Source organism: Phasianus colchicus, chromosome Z (genome assembly GCF_987193195.1).
Source record: "Phasianus colchicus chromosome Z, bPhaCol1.hap1.1, whole genome shotgun sequence".
In the NCBI taxonomy this organism is placed as follows: Eukaryota; Metazoa; Chordata; class Aves; order Galliformes; family Phasianidae; genus Phasianus; species Phasianus colchicus.
Window position 1 is genome coordinate 59,023,759 of NC_143476.1, and position 15,867 is coordinate 59,039,625.

General features: G+C 35.6%; 1 protein-coding gene across 6 annotated transcripts in view; it reads right to left on the reverse strand.

Annotated features, from left to right (window-relative positions):
• The window catches only part of CNTLN (centlein), a 185,966-nt gene that overhangs the window by 75,278 nt on the left and 94,821 nt on the right, over positions 1 to 15,867 (reverse strand). For all 6 annotated transcript variants that reach the window (XM_090130664.1, XM_090130661.1, XM_090130662.1 and 3 more), the window contains one exon: positions 856 to 905. In XM_090130664.1, the coding sequence (XP_089986790.1) occupies positions 856 to 905 (50 nt within the window). The remainder of the gene's footprint in view (positions 1 to 855; positions 906 to 15,867) is intronic.

The following is a 15,867-nucleotide window of genomic DNA, read 5'->3' on the forward strand; positions in this document are numbered from 1 at the left end:
GGAGATTTCCATTAATTTTTTGTAAATCATAAAGCAAACTAAAGGAAAAAAAAATATTTAGTTTTTCACTCAAGTGGTCAACATTACCATAGAAAATGAAACAGACTAAAACAAAACATGGTTCTTTAGCAGAATACTTCTACTGCTTTTGCAGAATATTACACACAAGGACTTCCCCACAGATTTGGCAACCAGATGGACTGTAACTATGCACTGTGGATTACTTCTCTCGGGCTGTTCAAGAGCAGCGAATGACTTATAGAATCAGAGTGATAAAGGAAATAATAATATATTACCTATCTTTACAGAACCATTAACTATTGTACAGACTGCGAAGATATAAAAAAGGTATCCATGATGTACTCCTACAAGAGATCCAACATTTTTATTTCCTTTGGAATCCAGAAGCTTTGAGAGATAGCTATTATAAAAAGAAGTCTGAATGAGCATGAAATTTCTGTATCACTATATTTCAGAACTTCAAAAGCATTTCAGATTCTGGAGAGAGCTTCATAAAGGCATAAACATGTTTTAGATATTATACACACACAAATATAAACATATTTTAAACAAAAAATATAAATTTCTTACGTAGATTTTACACATAAAAATTTCAACTTTTTTGACAATAAAAATTGTCACTGATTTCACAGACATGCAGAGAACTTGAGGAGAAACATGCTTTGAAAAAAATGTGTGGCCTTGTGCTTACAGAATATATATTCAAGAATAAATTACCATATGGAGATAAAATAACTTTAAAACTAGTATTTCTCTTAGCGTGTGTACACACTTAAAACACAATACCTTCTCTCCTGTTTTAAACATAGTTGAACTACTGTATTGTAAACTTACCCACAGACTGGTGTACTTTCATCTGATCTAATTCCTCTTCAAGATTCAGTCTTCAAATGAGTAAATTAAAAAAAAAAAAAAAAAGAAGAGTAAGAACCATAAATCAACCACAAACGTTTGCTATTAATCAAAATTAATCATATCAATATATTGTCAGGAATAAGTTGACAGTCCTCAGAAATTAGTTTAATAATTTATTAAGAGCGGATTCCAAATATAAAGAGTCATTGGTACAAGAGCTGATTAAAATTTACAGAAATAAATTTACCAAATTCAGATAAAATTTTGGTGGTAACATACACCAAGTTTCAGCTAGTCCTTTTTAGGTAATGAAACGACAATAATGCTAAAGTTACAATGCTAAAGTTTCAAACTAAAACTGAGAAATGCTAAATTAATGATATTACTTCCTATTGGCTCATTTATACATGTGTTTTCTGACAGAATCTCTAGTTTTATAGTTATAGGCTATTTCAACAATAAGATTCTGTCTATTTTAGGTCAGGATACAAAACCACATGCAATAGAGAGCAGTCATTTAATATGCAGATTTAAAAAATAACCTCATTCAGTATATAACATTATTCCAGTTTTGCCCTGAAGACTGGACTGCCAATCCCCTAGCAGCCTATTCTGATGTACTAACAATAGCAGTACCTAAACGCTTCACAAGAGATTTATTTTCTTTACAAAATCCTCTGAGATGAGACAACAGAAAATCAGGACAAAATATCTGCTAAGGAAAGGGCTATGCATAGTTTTTTGAAGCACTCTGTATGTTTAGCACTTCTCTCAGCTGTAGATCTAAATATTGCAATTCATATCGCATAGTCTCACATGGAGTACAAAGAAAACAAGAAACATATGAAAAACTAAGGTAACTTGCTTTGCACACAACTCCAGCTACTTTCAGGACCACCTAGCTTCATGGGTTTTGCTCTTCTTTCATTCTCCATGTCTCAGTCATAATTAACTTCTATTACACATACTACAATGGCCTTTACCACTAAACTATCTGTTCCTCATATCATGCTCATTTCCTGTACTGAATGGCAAGCTGCTCCCTTGAAAAAAAAAGCATTTGCTAACTGTATGTTTAAATACTATATTCAAAATTATACGAATGCAAGAGAGTGAATTAAGGTTATCTTAGAATCCTCACTGCCTGTAATTCTACCTTCCAAGCACATTAGCTTTCATCTTCAAAAACACATTTGAATGAACACATTTATACACATATAAAAAGACATATCAATGCATCCCTTCTACATGCTAGTCAAGTGGTAAGTACAAGATCTCTATAAAGAATTAATAAGCACAAAAACTTTCGAAGTGATGGAAGGCATGGAAGCAAAAAAATAATAAGTAATAAGTGAAGGAGTAGGTTTCTTGTGTCACTTGCAAATAAACTCATTTGTCTGTGAAATATACTTCAACTGAAGTTAGGATCTATCTAGACTGGAAATACTTCATCTACCCTTGACAAGAAATTACAATGTGTCATACAGGATCCAAGTCAACTGAAGTCTTGATTAAATTTGAGAAATGCCCAAGCAAATCATACCAGTGCTGGATCCATTCTGTACCAAACCTTTATCTACAGAAGAGGCAAAAGCCTCTTATCTGTTCAAGAAAGTGCACAAGCCTGTTTCTGCAGCCCTGTTTTTCCACCCTCAAAGTGGCATCTAAACACCTCCCTTGTTTCCACTCCTGTAATTTAGTCCTTGTTGCTAAAAGGATCTTTCGTCCAATCCCACAGAAATGGGATTTATTTATAACCTTTCATGTGGAGCCTTGAAAAAGCTCTGTCAAAGGCATTTTGAAAATACAGGTTAGATTTTACCCACACAGTTACTAAAACTAGTCTGCAATTCCAGCAGGTTAATGAAGCAGAATTTTCCTTTACAGAAGCCACATTGAGTACATCCAAAAAAACCTGAGTTTACCTGTTTCCGTGTTCATTGATTGCTCTCCCTCTCCTTCTTCCCCTCCTCCCTTTTTTTTTTTGTAAAGACAATATTCCGATGTATGGAAGCAGCCAGGCTTACTGGTCTGGAGCTCCCTCTGGAGCCCTTTTTGCAGATGGGAGTTAACAGTGGCAACCTGCCAGTCCACTATCACAGTAGCTGTTTACAACCAGGTTACAGTTCAGTAATTTCATACCTGAGCTTAGGTGTGAAGATATTAACATCAAAATATTAGCAACTGTTTTACCTGCTTGGCTACATTATTGCTGTAGACTTACTTCAAAAAAATCTAACACATCAATCTGCTGTGAGGAACACAGCAATGGTAGACATCTTCAGCAGGGAAGGCTGCAAAGATTCACTGAGCTGCTCTTTAATGGCCTTATAATATCAGTGTATCCTTTTACAGGTACCATTAAGCAAACCTACAAGCTTCCTAATTGGCTTATTTTTCACATCATTTAAGGAAAATTATACTAGCACAGCTTAAGCATCCTTTAAAAATTACTCTTCAATGAGCTTCTTCAGCCCTCTCATCTTTCCACTGCATTTGAACAGCCACAGTTTATTGGCCTTCTTGTTCTCACCAAAGTAAGCTTACGCTTTAAATGCTGGCTTTTTATCTTAAAGGTCACATATGCTTCTTAAGACTGTTTTTTTTTTTTTTTTTTTTTTTTTTATTTCATGTTTTAAGTGAAGTACATATTCTACTTGGGCTTTTAATTCAGTATTTTTCTCACTGCCCATGAGAATAAGATGGCAGCAGGCAATGTGCTCCAGATTGGCCAGGCCTTTGAGACAGTCTCCCATCTCCTTACTGCCAAACAGCTGAGATCGGGTGGTGCAAAGTACATGAAGTGGCTGGAAAACTGCCAGGCTCAAAGGGTGATGATCCTTGCTGTGAAGTCTAACCGACAGCCAGTGATCAAAGACAACACTCTCATGAATCCACACCAGAGCTTCTAAATATTTTTATTAACAACTGAAATACAGGTAAGAGTGCCACTTTGCAAGTACACAGACAGTACATAACTGAAGGCAGCAACTGATACAATGGAGGACTGGTCTGCTGCTCAGGAAGATGGTAATAGGCAGAGAAAACAGGCTGATGACACTCATGAGTTCACAAAAGCCAAAGTCCTGCCAGAACAACTCTATGCATCAGAGCAGCCAAGAAGACCAACTGGCTCTAAAGCAGCTTAGCAGAAAAAGTGGGGTCCTCAAGCACAATGAGCTGAACATGAGTAGCCTTTGTGACATCTTCTTAGTACATCTTATTTATCATCAGATTATAAGAATTCTATCCAAAAACATTACACAGTGCTGCCATTTTCCTGTAATAGTTACAAAGTACTACATCCTTTTTATACTGTACCACTCTCTAACCATGTACTCATACTCTCCCACTGGTGCAAAGCTAGTGTCTGGGCAACAGTTTACTCCAGAGATCACCTTTGTTCCTCCAGGTCTCAAAGTTATGATGTCAGAATTTCAATCTGATGTGTAGTAGTCTAGTTCCACATCTTATTTTTTTGGCATCTAGCAATAGCACAGAAGTATCTGTATATAATTTCTCCATTACGTTGGTTTGTATGCCAGTCAACTAGTGGTATTGACAACATATTAAAAGAAATTTCCTTATCTTTTGTGACCTCTCATTACCAGCACCAGCTTCCTTCTGTCACAAAAGAGTCCATTTACTACAGAAATATTCTTGGTCCAAATGGACATGGGGACAAAATATAGATCACAGATCTTATTACTTCACGGGCCTCTCTAACAGAATATATTCCTTCTTAGAAACAGGATATTCTTTTTTGATCTATGTTCTTCACAGCAGCACACAACAGAAAATGCCTTCGGTGCCAGTAGCCATACATGTTTTGCTAAAGCTAACTGGATAAACTGTCTCCTGCTAGTGGAGGAAAACTGCTGCTCACATCATGAACTTACTTTTTTAAAAATCTAGGTAAATTTATGTAGGTATAGTTCCACCTTTTGAACTAATTACTCTCATTCTATCTTACTGCTAGTAGTTCGTGAATTGGTTTGTTGGTTTGTTTTTTCTGATCTCTGAACTGTTAGAATCTTTTGTTCATTCAAAAGATTGAATAATTTTTGAATGTTTTAAGTCTATAATGTGGAAACTATGCTACTCCAGGGCAACAAAGTTGACAAACTTATAAGCATTAAAGTCACCTGAGAACATATTCTACATTGCTTTTCACTCAATCTTTTCTTTCTTAAAAGTAAACATGACATGGTAACCTTCAAGCCTTTTTTCCTCCAAAACTTTTAAGGCAAATACAGTACGAACAGACCAAATTAAATTATAATCTGTCCGGACTCAAACGACATGCATTTTACAAAAGCAGAATATGAAAGAGAAATACAAAAATAACTATGCTTTTTAACATGACTATATTATTATTACCATTCATAAGTGCTTCTGTATTTCAAGGCAAAAAAAACAGCAACAAATGCAACGTGAAGAACCAGATAAAGAAGCATGTAGCCCTTCTTTGCTGTTTGTTCCCACCTCAGTAGTAGAGTATGCTCTTATACACTTGAATGTGACATGCTATTCTAGCTAGAACTTGTTAAAAAAAAAAAAAAAAAAAAAGCATCTATACTTGAATTATAACAAATATAACAAATAACAAATATTGTGCCTACAAGCCACACAGAAGTACCACAGCCTATGTATTTCGTCAAAAGAGAGAAGAAAAAAGAGGAAAGATGTAATCTGGTCTTCTTGGAGAGTGCAATTCTTTTCAGAGATGGTCTGATCTTTGCTTTCCCGAAGAACAAGTAAATATGATCAGAAGCATCAAAGAAGGATCTAAGAAACTTCCTCAGAAACAAGAGGAGGGTTTGAGGAATTTAAGGTAACTAAGTCATATAACACTGCTGAAGTGTAATGTAACACTGGAAGAAATGACTCAACCTGGAAAAACACAAGGAAGGTGTTGCTTTCCAGCCTTCCATTTACACCTTCACTTCATTTTCAGAAGATACTTTTAGTTCCTGTCTAATGAAATTTATAACTAGGATTTGAAAACTTCTAGTACATTTTCTTAAAACTGTACCTGTCAAGACAAAACAGATCTTCATTCACGCTTTGGCTGATTCAGTGCTCCATCACGCAGATGTGCCAACCTAATACGTATGAACTGACACATATTTACTGAACATTCCCTTCCTTTTCAAAAATTCTTTCAAACAGGTAAACATTTGTGCACTCATTTCCCCAAAAGTGGGACTGCTTTTAATTGACCACAACTAACACAACAACCTCCTAAATGAACCACAGTCATCTCTTAGGAAGCAAGTTATTAGTTGAAGAGAACTGTGATCCAATGCATGAATTCCTGTGATATGAGTGTTAAAGAGGGATTAATCTGCTGTCCTTCCACTTAAAGGATCAGAAATAATCTCAAATAAGTGATGTATAGTAATGGAGAATACAAACCTACTACAATCTGAGAATCAGAACAGCAACATAGAGTGAATAACATCTTCCAATCCTGTTTCAGAAGACAAAGCTAATAATTTGCTGCAATTATTTTGAGCATACACTCACTGAGTTACTACAGTTTTTTTCATGATCAGTTTCAACTACCACATACAATAATAGAAAGAAGAAATGCTTTAGGTTTTGATACTAACTGAAAAGAGATTTTTTTGGTGCATCGAAAAACCTGTGACTGATTCAGCCAGTGCTGAGAAAATGCATCATGTTTATGTTATCTGAAAAGCTCCAAGACATAAGCTGAAGCTAAGAGATGGAATCTCTGAAGATATTTCTACAAAGCAAATGTAATTTCTCTGTACAGAGTTTCCACCTGATTGTAGTCCTGAGGCACAGATATTGAAATGAAGTATTTGCATATTATTAGTACATGTCTCCTACAACTTTTGATAGCAGAAATGCTAGGAGTTAGAAGTAGGTAATTTTGAAGATTATGTATATTTTAGATGTCTTATATTAATCCCCACAGAACTGCTCTTCTAGCAATTTTTTTAGGATTTATCAACATTTTCCCAGTTTTGCAATTATATCTTACTACAAGCTAAACTTTTTTTAAAAAATAGCATATTCTGAAATTTTTGGATGATATCAAATTATTTTTTTCCTGGAAAGCAGTGTCTAAAAAAAAATTCTACTTTGTGAATTAGGTTTATTATATTTTCAGTTTCAGATTATAATACTTGGTAGCATAAATACTGTAGTGTATGTCCTGTCAGTAGAGAAACTGAACTATGAGTGAGTGTATTTAGCAACTCCATGGAAAAACAGATTTACAAAAATATGGAAACAGCCAACTATATGCTTCATCAGCAGTAATATAGAACCTACCAATCACTTCCAGTTTACCCTTTCATAAGTCTCCTAATGAAAAAATTTACTGGAAAAATAGGGGACTTTCTAGTTCTCTTCTTCATACTAAGTGTGTTTTTGCTAAAGCAAATAAAGAAATACAGCATATGAAATCGATAAGAGCTGTGTTAAACAAAAACTGATTTTCTTCCCTTTTTTCCCTTTAAAAATTAAAATTGTACATTCTATAGTGATATTTAAATTTGTGTGCTGTTTTCAATTAGTATTCATAATTTCATATTATTCACTATTGTATCTGTTGGTGTACAGTTAAAAAGACACAACTTTCTAACAGATTCTAAGTTCCATTTGCACAAGGAAGATCTAGAAAGAGGATCTAATTTATAATATCCTGAACAGAAGAAGGAATATGATATTTCTACAGAAGTGTTGCTAAACAAAATATACACTACATCAACTAAAGTAAAAATTGAACAAGAACAGAACAAGGAAAAACTACAAAATTCTGAAAGCTGACAAGCCAGATAAGGCCCAGAAGACCAACCATATTTTGTGTTGCCTCAAGAGAAGTGTGATCAGCAGATGATCATTAGACTTCATGGTGGCCTTCCAGCACTTGAAGGGAGAATATAAACAGGAGGTGGAATGGCTGTTACTAGGGTGGATAGTGATAGAACACGAGGGAAAGGTTTTAAAATGAGACAGGGGAGGTTTAGGTTAGATATTAGGAGGCAGTTTTTCACATAGAGGGTGGTGACACACTGGAACAGGTCGCCCAAGGAGGCTGTGGATGCCCCATCCCTGGAGGCATTCAAGGCCAGGCTGGATGTGACTCTGAGCAGCCTGGTCTAATAGTTGCTGACTCTGCATATAGCAGGGGGGTTGAAAATAGATGATCATTGTGGTCCTTTTCAATCCAGGCCATTCTATGATTCTATGATTCAGGTGGAGGGACCTGATTCTGTGTATCTACTCTGTTCTCATGAGACTCCACCCGGAGTACTACACCCAGTTTTGGGGCCCCCAACATAAGAAGGACATTGAGATGCTTGAGCAGGTCCAGAGGAGGGCCACAAAAATGATCAAAGGGCTGGGGCACCTCCCCTGCAAGGACAGGCTGATAGTCTAGGGGAGCCTCAGCCTGGAGAGGAGAAAGCTGCAGGAGGACCTCATAGCAGCTTCTAGTGTCTGAAGGGGGCTACAAAAAAACTAGGGAAGGACTTTTTGTAAGATCATATAGTGGCAGGATGAGGGAAAATAGCTTTAAACTGGAACAGAATATATTAAGACTAGTTATTAGGAAGAAATTATTTACTGCAAGGGTAGTGAGACGCCAGAATAGGTTGCGCAGAGAGGTTGTGGATGCTCCCTCCCTGGAAGCATTCAAGGCCAGGCTGGATGGGATTGTGAGCAACCTAGTCTAGGGGGAGGTGTCCCTGCCTACAGAAGGGTGGTTGGAACTACATGAACTTAAAGGTTCCTTCCAACCCAAAATGTTCTATGATTTTATAAAAAAATCAAAATTAAAAAAAAAGAAAGAAAAAGAAAAGGTCAGTAGAAAAATCTGTCTCAGAATAAGATTCTATATCAAATACATACAGCAATATATAATTTTAAAGTAAAGTGTGTGATAATTATAATACAAAAACAAAAAACTTTTATTTTTATTTTATTTTACTTTTGTTCTGTTGACTCAAAGAAGATGAGCCCTTGAACTACACTTCAAGAAAGAACGATGGGATTTGAATAAAGGGGAAATATTTAGGTCAAGAAGAAAAACAAACAAACTTGAGTGTTAGTATAAATTCATGATATATTAAGAGCTTAGGACCCTTTATGTTGACAAAGTCAAAGTCTACTCTTTCATTTCAAAGTCTCTGTCACACATGCTATCTTTTCATTCTATTATCTAGTTTAGCTTTAAAAAGAGAAGTTCCAAGATATAATTTTAAACAATAGGGAGATATAACCTTTGTGCAACTGTTCATCAAATACTGTGAAGCTCTCCGACAAGTTATGCAATGTTTTATATTGATACACAAACTGACACCTTATAGGGCATTCAAACTCTAGAATTCCATAAGTAAACACTTCAGCATGAATAAATTGATTGATAAAAACTAAAAATAGAAAGAAAAGCTAACTAAATTATGATGCATTTTAAAAGCAACAAAAAATGGGTAAGAATTGTCTCTGAAATTTTGCATAAAACATCTCCAGTTATATGAAAAACCTTAGGCAAAGAAGATTCACTACGAGGAATATCTATCAGCAATCTGGATGAAAAGAAAATAAGCAATGACTCAGTTACACTTTATAAAGATTCGTCACATTCCAAGTCTTAATTCATATCTGCAATAATAATATCGTAGCCACTGCTAAAAGCTTGCAGTGCTGAAACTCTAGTCGTCTCTCCGCCTGTATCTATGGGCAGTATTTAAATACATTCACTTAAATCAGTATGGATTGCCCTTTATATATATACATATATATATATATTTTTTTTTTTTCTGAAAAGGTGTAAGAATTTTTCAAAAGATAGCAAACATTTTTCTGATAGCATGGGGAAACTCTTATCATAAATAGTTTCTGGAATAGAGACTAGCTTAGTTCATGAATGTTTCTGGAATACTACTGAAACTTTACTGTGGAAACTTAAAAGCAAATCCCTGCCAATTTTGCTGATAGTTAATATTACATAACTATTAGTGGATTATAAAACTGTAATTTCTAATTTTAAGAGCAAATACAATGAGTTATTATTATGTAAACTGAAAGAAAAATATTCAGCTCCCAGTCATGATTTCCCTTTCTAGCCAAATTCTTAAAGATGGAGAAAAAAAAAAAAAAAGATTAGCTTTGCAATGTGCTTGTAAGAGCAATAAAACCTGTGGAACAAAAAAAAATAAAATAAAATAAAATAAAATCAGAATTTATGACTCCTTCCAGAAAAATAAGTTGCTCATATTTATACTCACTCATTGTGCTTCCCAGCAGCTTTCCCAAGTTCAAATGATACCACATTGGATGGAAGAAAAGTGACTTAAAGCCATACAAAGCCTAGAATATGCAGTACTGATTTTTATCGTTAAGCAGACCTGGAATCATTTCATGGACTTCAGCCTTCTGCTCAACGATAAATATTTTCTCATCTGATTTCAAAACAAGTCAAAAATCTCACAGCAGCCTTCCACAATACAAGCTGCTCCAAAATACTTATTAGATTTCCTGGTTGACAAGAAACAGTTGAGATGCTGAAAAGCAATAGTCTCAGGTGTTCCAACTATATGGTCAGGGTACAACTTTGAATTTCTTCCTAGCTACGAAGTCTACAAGTCCTTGAATTAGCAGGAATCAGCACCTGAACACAGCAAGAATCTGCTGGCTCTTCCGAGAAGTCTGCCAGTATTTTCTAACATAGCAGAATGAAGCAGCATGTCCTTGTTTATACTCTGTGAAATAATATTGATGCATTTCTAACATCCTGAGAACAACCTCAACATGTTTTGTTGATTATTAATAACTCGATGAAAGTCATTCTTCTCCTTCATATCATATCCATACAAAAGGCACCAAGAGGAGCAGGAAGCAGCATCCTGTTTTATGTACTGATTCTTTATTTATATCTTCTAATTCTGACCGTGCCACAGCCACACTTGGTGATACTAAAACAAGGATCAGTAAGAAACTGAGGGAGTTCAAATCTGTCTAGCTAATAGTTTATGTTTGTGTTTCACACATTTCTAAAGGTACTGACCTTGACCTGGAATTATAGCATCATCTCTTCCCACACTGTACAATATTCAGAATTCTATTTTATCTCAGTGTAATCCTTTTGGTTACTCCTTCTCTATAAAGTTATTTTAATAATATTCAAATGCACACCCATTTGGAATTCAGAAAGAGGAAGCATAATAAAAAGTATTCTAGAGGAGCAGTTTCACCAAAGGAATTACTTCTGATTTCTTTCAGATTATAGCTATGCATCAGCAAGAAATTATCTAAAACAGTTGCTTACTTATCAAGTTACTGGAATAGGCGAAATACTCATACCATCTGCATATAAGCAAGGCTTTTGCAAAATATACCTTCTTGCTAGAACAAAATTTCCTAGTACTCATCATTTTTAATCGTCAGCGGTTCTAAAGATACCATCAGGAGCCCTCACACAGCTCCAGATTGAATGCACACACAACACATGCGCACTTGTGACTCAAGGCATTAAAGGAAATTTAGAAAAATAGACTGAACTATAGCATAAACTTTCTGCCTGCACTTATCAGTTTATGTGTCTCCTTCCTTTGAGAGTTGCTGATCCTAGGCTAACCCACTGCCAGAGTTAGTCCTCTATCAAACCACTGCCTCAAGAGCAATCCTGTAAGTTGGCCACTGTTCATCAGCAACTTTCAGTATTCACAGGTAAGGCCAGAAGGAGACTCCTGCACTCCCCTGCATGCAGATAAAAGGAATTAAAAGAGCAGGCTCACGGTAGTCTAAAATAAACATCCAAATAAACAAAAAGACTTCTTTCTGTATGTCCCAGGGAATTTTATCTGGAAAATAAAACCAAGCAGAGAATCTCATTTCTAATAGAGAAGAATATGCAAGAAGGCATAACCCACTGAGGAAAACAGACTCCTTCTCAAAGATTACAAGTTGTAAAACTGCAGTGGGATGACTCTTCGGAGAAATAAGCAGAAACCAAGCACAATCTCCTAATGCACACCATTGCTGGTGCTGACAGATATTGGGGACTGGTCCAGGAGCTGCTGCAGTTAGAAAAGCCTTCCTCACAGTCCAAAAGGTAGCTATTGCCTTTTCAGATGCTCTCCTCCAGAGAAATGGAAGTATGCTAAAGACAGGACGGCCAAATTAAGAAGAAAATCAAACAGTCTGCTAAGCAAATTTTGAAAATTTGTTAAACTTGTTACCATGGTCCTTCAATTGAGTCATTTTTAGAGACACTGAGTCAATATATGGCTTGGATTTTTTTTTTGTTGTTTGCTTGTTTGTTGTTTTGGGGTTTTTTTGTGTTTTTTTTTTTTTTTTGCTTGTTTTTTTTTTGTTTGTTTGTTCATTTGTTTTGTCACAGAAACCTTAAGTCAAATCCTTAACAGCAAAATGGGACAGCAGAAAAAACTCTCTTGCTGTTTTCTTCCCCCTCCCCAAAAAGAGAGGAGCTTAAGACATCAGATCAACATGGAATTTTACTTCTAAGTAAGTAAAATTAAATTGTTATTTCTGTCCATGAGTGTTCAGAATGGCAAAAATCTCACCCTGTACAATCTGAGTAAAATTCACATGCACACCAACAGAGTTTTGTAATGTTCCCACACAGAAAATACAGGAAAAGGCTCTGGTAAACTAAAGTGAGGAATCTGGTATGTAATACTGCAAATAGTTATTTTCATTTTTCACTGTGTAGAGTCTTGAGAACCAAACTAAGCAGAAACTTTATCAAACTTTTACATTGTGTAATCTTACTCTGACATCTGAGTAGGGCTGAAATTCTTCACTTTGTTCCTACAGGATTATGATTCAAGAACATTTGCCTGCAGTGAGGGTACAATATGCTCTTTTCATGGGGCTGTATATTTATGTGTCAACTGACAGCCTTGGGAGGTGAGAGTAAACCTTGGAGCAGGTGTTTGATCTAGACTGTGTAAGAGAACAAAAACCATTACATATGTCTAGGGATAATGCTGCCAAAAGAAAATAAAGCAAAAAATACTAGCATCACTTACATTTTGTGAACATTCAAGCCATACAAATGATTTACTGGAATTTTTCACAGGAAGAAAATTGTAGACTTAAGTTTATAAGAGACTACAAAGAAACCTGTGGTTTTAATTAACCAAGAAAATGAAGTATTTGACTATACCTTGTCAGTGAGCTTTGTTTACACATTCACTCCCCAGTATATGTCTTTATCATTCTTGTTTCTCAATTCAGCCACTCACAGAATGAATGAAAAGTGCAGGAAGTGATATCTGTTGGTGCTAAGTAAAAGTCTGTTTGATTTACAACCCACATTCAGGTGCAAGAAAAGATAAAAGCAACTCCCCAACACCAATCCAGAATCTGTTCAGATAACAAAAAAGTGAAGAGTAGCACCATTGTTAAGAATGAGTTTTGAGATTTATTTCAAATTAATAGTCACTCAGAAACCGAAGATCTGCTAGTGGCTAGTGACTAAAATAGTTTCAGCATGCAACATAACCTTTAGCTTATAAAAGGATGGTAGAAACTAATACCTAAAATTTATCTTCTCTCTAGTTGTCCTTTGTGTGATTTACTGTAGCATGAAGTTTAACTGACATAAAGTTGGTTAACAAAAACAAATTAATGTAAATTATACTAATTATTTCAATTTAGGATTTTTCATTCCCATAAAATGCCATCAAAACCACCTCAGAAACAATGTTTACCACCAGTTAGTTAAGAAAAGACTCGAATTAAAAGATTATTACACTGGGTTACCACTGTAAGGACTCCATTGCCTGAATACTGAGACAGTGCTACTGTCCATCTGAGGTTTTAACTTCATATCAACTCAGAAGTCTCTATGACGTACAGGCTGCTTTTGATAAGAGTAGCATGCTTTCAATAAAATTGCAAATAAAATTGTTAAATTATTTCTTACAGTGAAATATTTCAACTTCAGGGAAACTCTGAAGCCACTTTCATGTGACTGTGTTTGAAAAAAGCAAACAGCAGCACTTCTTACAACATTCATTACATGCAATTCATTACAAATTCAGAAAAGAAATCATCCCCCAAAAAACAAGTTTAACTAGTATGTATATATATATTCTGCCTCATTCAGCGTGAGAGATGCAACTAGTTCATTATAGAGATCATACCATGCCAGAAAGAACGTTCACTTAGCTCAACATCTGAGTTTCTGGAATTCCAGAACAGTTTTAAGAAAGAGGATGAGAATACAGAAAGGTTGATTTGTAATTTCCACTGTAAAATACTGTTTTGCTGTATTAGGAGGAACTTACTGTCTCCACTTTGCAAAATTAAATTCCTGAAGATCCATATACTATTAGCAAAGCTGAGATGTACCTAAACTTGAAAATTTTCTTTTTCCCTTCCAAAATTAGTACCACAAAGGGAAAGCAGAAAAATATCATTGTCTGCTGAATTCAGCTGTATGTTGCATGAAAGTATAATCTAGGTTCACAAGGTTCTTATCATGAACAATTTAACGAGATGCTTTTAGTACTTTATTTTTTTTGCATACTTTTTATTTTTATATATTCATCAATCATTGGTGACTCAAAGAGCAACAGCATGAAGTTCAGCAAAGGAAAACACTGGACACAAGCACAGACTGGGAGGCAAGTGGCTGGAGAGGAGCTCATCAGAAAGGACCTCAGGCTGCTGATAATGGCAAGCTCAGCATAAGCAAACTGCATTATGAGGTGCCTTAAACAAAGCACAGTCAGCCTGTATTTGTGTAGCCTACAACTACTAAATACAGTAAGAAGTTAACAGGAGATCTGAGTCATTACATTTAAATATTTTATAATTAGAAACTTCCTAAGTTTCAGCAATCCTAAAACTCAAGGAAAAAAATAATTTACAGATTCAACATATGTCAGAGAGGCTACACTCTGTGGGTGACACTTTCTAACATTGACATAGCACAAATGAACTTTGTTCTCCAATTAATTCTAGTGCATGACCCAGCTATCAGTGAAACAAAGAAAAAATTACTGTAGCATTTGGATGATGCACACAACAATGGAAATTTGAAAACTAAAACACTCTGATGACCAGGCATTTACTGCTTGGCTAAAGAGACTGTCAAGACTATCAGAACTACATTTTTTTCAAAAGGTTTGGTATGGAAAAAATAAAAGAACTAGGAAATTTTTATAAGGCCATGCAGCAACACTATGAGGGTAGATTTAGACTGGACAGTAGGAAGAAATTCTTTACTGTGAGGGTGGCGAGACTAGAACAGGTTGTCCAGTGAGGTTGTGGGTGGCCCCTCCCTGGCGGTGCTTAAGGCCAGGCTGGATGGGGCTTTGAGCAACCTGATCTAGTGGGAAGTGTCCAGGGGGTTGGAACTAGATGATCTTAAAAGTCCCTTCGAACCCAAACCATTCTATGATTCTATGATTCTATAATAAACTCTAGCTTTATGTTTCTTACTACCATTGTTCCAGAATAGTACCTTTTCCTTTCTTCCACCATCCCCTAATAGCTAAAGAGGACAAGAGGAATCATGTGCTGTAGCTTGTTAGGTTCTTGCCAACTCACTGCTAAGATACAATCACAAAGAGTAAAGAAGGATGCTTTTAGTCCATAAAATCTAAGAAAACAGAAATCATGCAGTCTTGTTTTCCAAAAAGACTGAAATTAATAAGAAGCCTTCATTAAATGGCTTCTGTAGAAAATTGAGGGTACTAGCTAGCTTGCAGGGATTTCAAATGTTTCAAAGATCCAGAATACATTTCTTAAATGGATGACATGCACAGCTATCCCGGGCACTCAGAGGAAAGCTAATCTGCAATCCAGCCATAGTTGAACTGTGATACTATAGACATGCTACATATTAATCTAACCCGAGTTTCAGGAAAATCTAAGTAATAGATGCACATAGATTGAGCTGACTAGGAAGAAAATGTCCAAAAATATCTGTTAATAGAAACCTACAAAAGCTAAGAAAACACTTAGCACTTGATAAAG